The 4,763-nt window shown below is 36.8% G+C and overlaps 1 protein-coding gene across 1 annotated transcript in view; it reads left to right on the plus strand.

Moving 5' to 3' along the window:
• Positions 1-2,867, plus strand: part of WDR11 (WD repeat domain 11) — a 33,841-nt gene extending 30,974 nt beyond the window's left edge. The window contains exons 29-30 of the mRNA XM_057379251.1: positions 200-279; positions 828-2,867. Coding sequence (XP_057235234.1) covers positions 200-279; positions 828-985 — 238 coding nt within the window. The 3' untranslated portion in view covers positions 986-2,867. The remainder of the gene's footprint in view (positions 1-199; positions 280-827) is intronic.
• The last annotated feature ends 1,896 nt before the right edge of the window (positions 2,868-4,763 follow it).

Consider the following 4,763-nt stretch of genomic DNA (forward strand, 5'->3'; position numbering starts at 1 on the left):
CAAGCAGTAATGATTTATAGTATCTGTGATTTTTTCTGAGTAACTTCAGCCCTGATCTTTCAAAGAAATTTATAGCAAATGTCAGTTCTTAAGTGCAAGTTTTAGAAAGCCTCTTTAGAAAGCAAGTGTTTTGGTGCAATGTCCTGGAATATTTTTCTGGTTTGTATCCTAACAATTTTTTTTTCTCCCCATTTAACAGTATGAGGTACTTTGATAGAGCAGCTTTATTTGTAGAAGCTTGTCTGAAGTACGGGGCATTTGAAGTTAACGATGATACAAATATCCTTTTTCTGAAATCCTCTTTGYTCACTGAAATCTTCACATCTGACCTGGTGTTCTGTAAAGTCTGAGCAGTTGCTCAAACTTCCGTATTACATGCAATAAATACTAATGCGCATGTAAATAATACCTGATCCTGTTTTATGGAGTCATCACTGGTGCCAGATTGTAAATTAAAAAAAAGCCTCTAATAAGTCACGTAGATAACTTCAGGTATGATTAACAAAAAAATCTTTATGATATTAAAATTTCTGTTGCAAGTTACGCCATTGGATCATGGTAGGTACTTAAGGATATCTGAAATATATCTGGTTTAGTTTATAGCACTCTGCATGTTGCTTTATAAATACAAATATGAGTTCAAAAGGTGGATTTAAAGCAAGTTTTTTCTCCTTATTTGTGCCAAAAAATATTGGATTAGCACAATTGGCAGCAATGTTCAGTATTTTCACCTTGGGAGAGCCAAGGATTAAGAGGGGGAAGAAAAAGGATTCTGAGCTTTTTTTCATTTTGTTATTCATTTGTGTTTTCCTTAATGCTTTTTTTACATAAATTGATCCACGCTGTGTATGCAGATTATGCCAGAAGCTTGAAGCTCCTGGGCTTTAAAGAGGGAGCTGTTCTCTTTGCCTCCAAAGCAGGAGAAAGTGGGAAAGAGCTGCTGACTGAACTSAAACAGCCGAAGGAAGAGGTGGTACAGGAATGAGAATTCCATGTTTATGAGGTTGTCTGTCAGACTGGGGTTCCACTGTGTGAAAATGCATTTTTCTCTTGAATCMCTGTAATAGTTGATCTGTGTGATTTGAGCGAGTCCTGTTAAATGTGTTCAAAGTTGGGATTAAGAACTGTGGTGTTTCTTTTTGTTGAATTTGTCTCCATTTTCACAAGAGGGGAAAGAAGCTTATGGTAAAATTATACAAGAATATTTCCACTTTTTCAGCTGTAGCAAGAATCAAATTTAAAAACGTGCTGAAARGCTTCCATACCTGTGTAAAAGTCTGATCCATTTGCTTCTAAAAATCAAATCTCAATACTGTTGTATTTATATGTATAAATGATTGAGTCTGTATTGTAAAAATATAAATATGTTTAAAAATAAATGTAGATCTCAAAGCACACAGTTCTTTCCTGGAACATCATGTTTTTTCAGTCCAATTTCTTGTTTAAAATTACTGTTATTTTAGATCAGYTCACTGTGTTGTAATTTTCATAACTGTTTGGAATGGAATCTTCAACGGGTTCACTTGCAAACATTACTCTCCTAACATTCCAGAAATTAGTGAAATGTCACTTTTTTCAGTTAAGATATTGTTACATTCCATTTTATTTTTAAGGCTGCACTCCATGCACACCTTGGGGACTGAATTCTGCCCATCAGAGATGGGAGGAGGTTGTACCTCCAGAGCAAGGTGGGCTCCTGCAGCAGGGTCAGGACACTGCTGCTGCTGTCCCCASTCACTCTTTCCTTTGAATTTCTGATTAACAGAGATGAAAAAAACATTGTGCAAAGCCAAAACGATGGCTTTTTCATGAGACACTTCTGCAAACACATCTTATGGTCCAGATACACAAGAATGCCACCAARAGCCTCTTTTCTCATTTTTGTGCCAGTATTTCAGTATTTAAGAACTTGTTTGCGTTGTTTCTAAAGCCAGGTATACATTTTCTGTGTATTGCTGCAATTTTACAGCTGAGGGGTGGATGCTGATGGTACACTGCCCTTKCAAATTGATGGCATTTAGGCTAAAAACCTAAATTCTTCCTTTTCCCAGCTTGTTGGAGCTACAGAAGTTTGGTACATTGTGGTGAAAAGAATCCTGTAAAATATTTGAATGTAATTCATGGTTTGTCTACTTGTAGTAACTGCATTGGATTCTTCTTCTGCTCAGTGATTTGTGGATTTGTGTTCTGCACTCCATTGGGACATCTCCAGCTCCAGAAAACTTTTGGTTCAAATCTAAAATAACATTTCTGTTCAAAYTGGAAAATGTTTAATGTTTTTGAATACAAACTGCAAGTGGGAGTTGGATCATTCTGAACAGAAGAGTTAGAACTGCAGTATGTTGTATTTGTTCATGCCACATCTTACATACCCCATTAAATACCTTTTGTTCAGTGTATTGTGAATTGTGCTTATGTAGGAGCTTTAGCTTGGGAAAATGAGTGTACAAGGAAATTTGCCTTAAGTATTACGTGAGCAACAGAATTAATCAAAATCAACTGTTATCAGCAGYGGCCTAAATTCTGGCTCACACTGACTACTACAACTCTCCTCAGTCCCTAYTCTTGTTTTTGTAGCAGAGGTAACGTGAGCACACCCAAACTTGTTCTTTGACAGGTCATGAAGAGTTGTTTGTCAGTGAGTCTCTGGAATAAATCTMCTTTAGTACACTTGGATTTATAGCTGATGTTTTTCAAAAAAACATTGCAAAGGCCTTTTAATACTGAATGTTTCTATAAACTTGTAAGTGTGCAGGTTGCAGAATATTTAGTGGCATTCCCAACTGGAACTTTTATGAGGAAAATAGAGTGTAATAGTGATTGAGAAGTTTATTTAGATAATATTGCAGTCTCATTACAATAATAAAAGTATTTTTAAAATCTCTGTKTGTCTTGATTTAATACAAACCCATCATCTGTTGCCCTGGAATTGAGTGGTAGTTGTGCAACCGTTACAATTTTGCTTTCTGGAGAGGAACAATGCTCGGGGCTGGGTTAAAAGGAGGAAGTGATTATCCCTTGGACATYTGAGTCACATTTTCCATAGTAGTTCTAATGAAATGCTGTGTTGCAGTAGTATTAATGCCCAAGTTTTAGTAGCAGATGTAAAATTTGTGTGGGTTAAATTAGAGCAGGACATGGTCTGCACATCCTGAGCTTTGAATGGCACAGAAATAAGTGATGGAGGAAAACCCCTCCCTTTCTGTTCTCAGAACTACAGAGTAAATTGAATGAATTGTTAATAGTTTCCAATAAATATGATTTTAACTCCTATTAAATCCCTTGGGGAATTCCATCYTCAAACTGCTGCAAGCAGCCACAGGGCTTTGTGCCCTGTACATTTTGTAGTATTTTCTAGGTTTTGCATTTTGAAGCTTCTGCCAGCAGTGAGGCCATGGTTGTGGAACCTGTGTTTGACCATCCTTGGCAGTGAGGAAACGGTAGGAATTGTGTTTACAAGTCAATGTACAGAGATTCTTTGTGCATTTGGCTTTGAACACCAGCATTGTATTAATTAACTGTGATGTTGGATTATCAGAGCATTCAGTAACTTTTCAAAGGCTCATTTWTAAAAGGCCAGGACCTTTGTAAATAAGATTTTTGGGCATTTTGGTTGTCTAGATGAGGAACGTTTTGTCAGAAAAAATCTTGCAGCATAACTAGTGCTGCTTAGCCCTCTCCTTGTTTTATATGAATAATTTTGGGCTTCCATGACCAACAAAAGGAAAAAAAAGCTTAAGATTGAGTCTACAGGGATGCATAAGTTGTCTGCAGTTCAGTGAAGCATCTGAAATTTGTGCATCTCTGGAGCTCAGTTGTCCCACAGGCGTTTTCTCTCTGCATCTGTGTGCTCACATTCCACTGGTGCTTTTACAACCTGAGGGAAGCTTATGGTAAATATTGACATGGGACTCCCCTGGCAGTGCTGAATTTTAAAAATGGGCTTGTTCCTTTTCAAATCCTGATGTGATTCTTAAAGGAAGTCCAAATTAGTTCAGTTTTTATGATAATGGATTTACTAATTCTAACAATCAATGAGAAGTCCAGAAAATGGTCTTTCAGCTTAGCTTCAGTAAAGGCAGATCCTAATTAGAGTTTTAATTGGATCAGGATGTGCTACACAATAAAGGCAGCCTGTAAATTAAACATATTGATCAACAGTTGTCTAAAATTGCCTGACTTGGGTCGGTTTCTGAAGCAGTTCTCAAAAACTCAGTTTATTGCTGTGTGGATGTGTATATATACACATACACATAGAATTGATTTGGGGGAATAATTATGGAAAATGACAGCATGAAACACTTGTTTGCAGTGTAAAAATGATTAGCACTGTATTGCAAATTATTTATCATTGCTTTCATTAAAAAGCAGTCTGCCAATTTAGAGATGCTGCAGCCAGAGAGGCATTTATTAAACATCAAGAAACCTGGCCCAGAGTGTTGATGTGAAGTGTGAGCCAATAATCTGAGGGGTCCTGTGTTGCTGCAGTTGATTCTGGAGACAGAAAACGAGGACAACCACATATTTTCTAAAGGRAAATGAATTTGGTTTAGGTGATCACTTGCTGCCCACAATTGTATTCTAAAAGCTCAATTAAAAATGGAATTTCTGGTGAGAAGCAGAATAATAACTTGGAAAAGAGTTTGGGGTTTGGGGTTTTTTTAATAATTATTATTTTCTCTGAAAAATTCATCACAACCCTGATATTTATGTGAACCATTAAACTTTCCTCTCCACCTTCCCTGCAACTGCAGCATCCAAAG

Source organism: Malurus melanocephalus, unplaced genomic scaffold (genome assembly GCF_030028575.1).
Source record: "Malurus melanocephalus ecotype Western Australia unplaced genomic scaffold, MMel_1.1 scaffold_397, whole genome shotgun sequence".
NCBI classification, from domain to species: Eukaryota; Metazoa; Chordata; class Aves; order Passeriformes; family Maluridae; genus Malurus; species Malurus melanocephalus.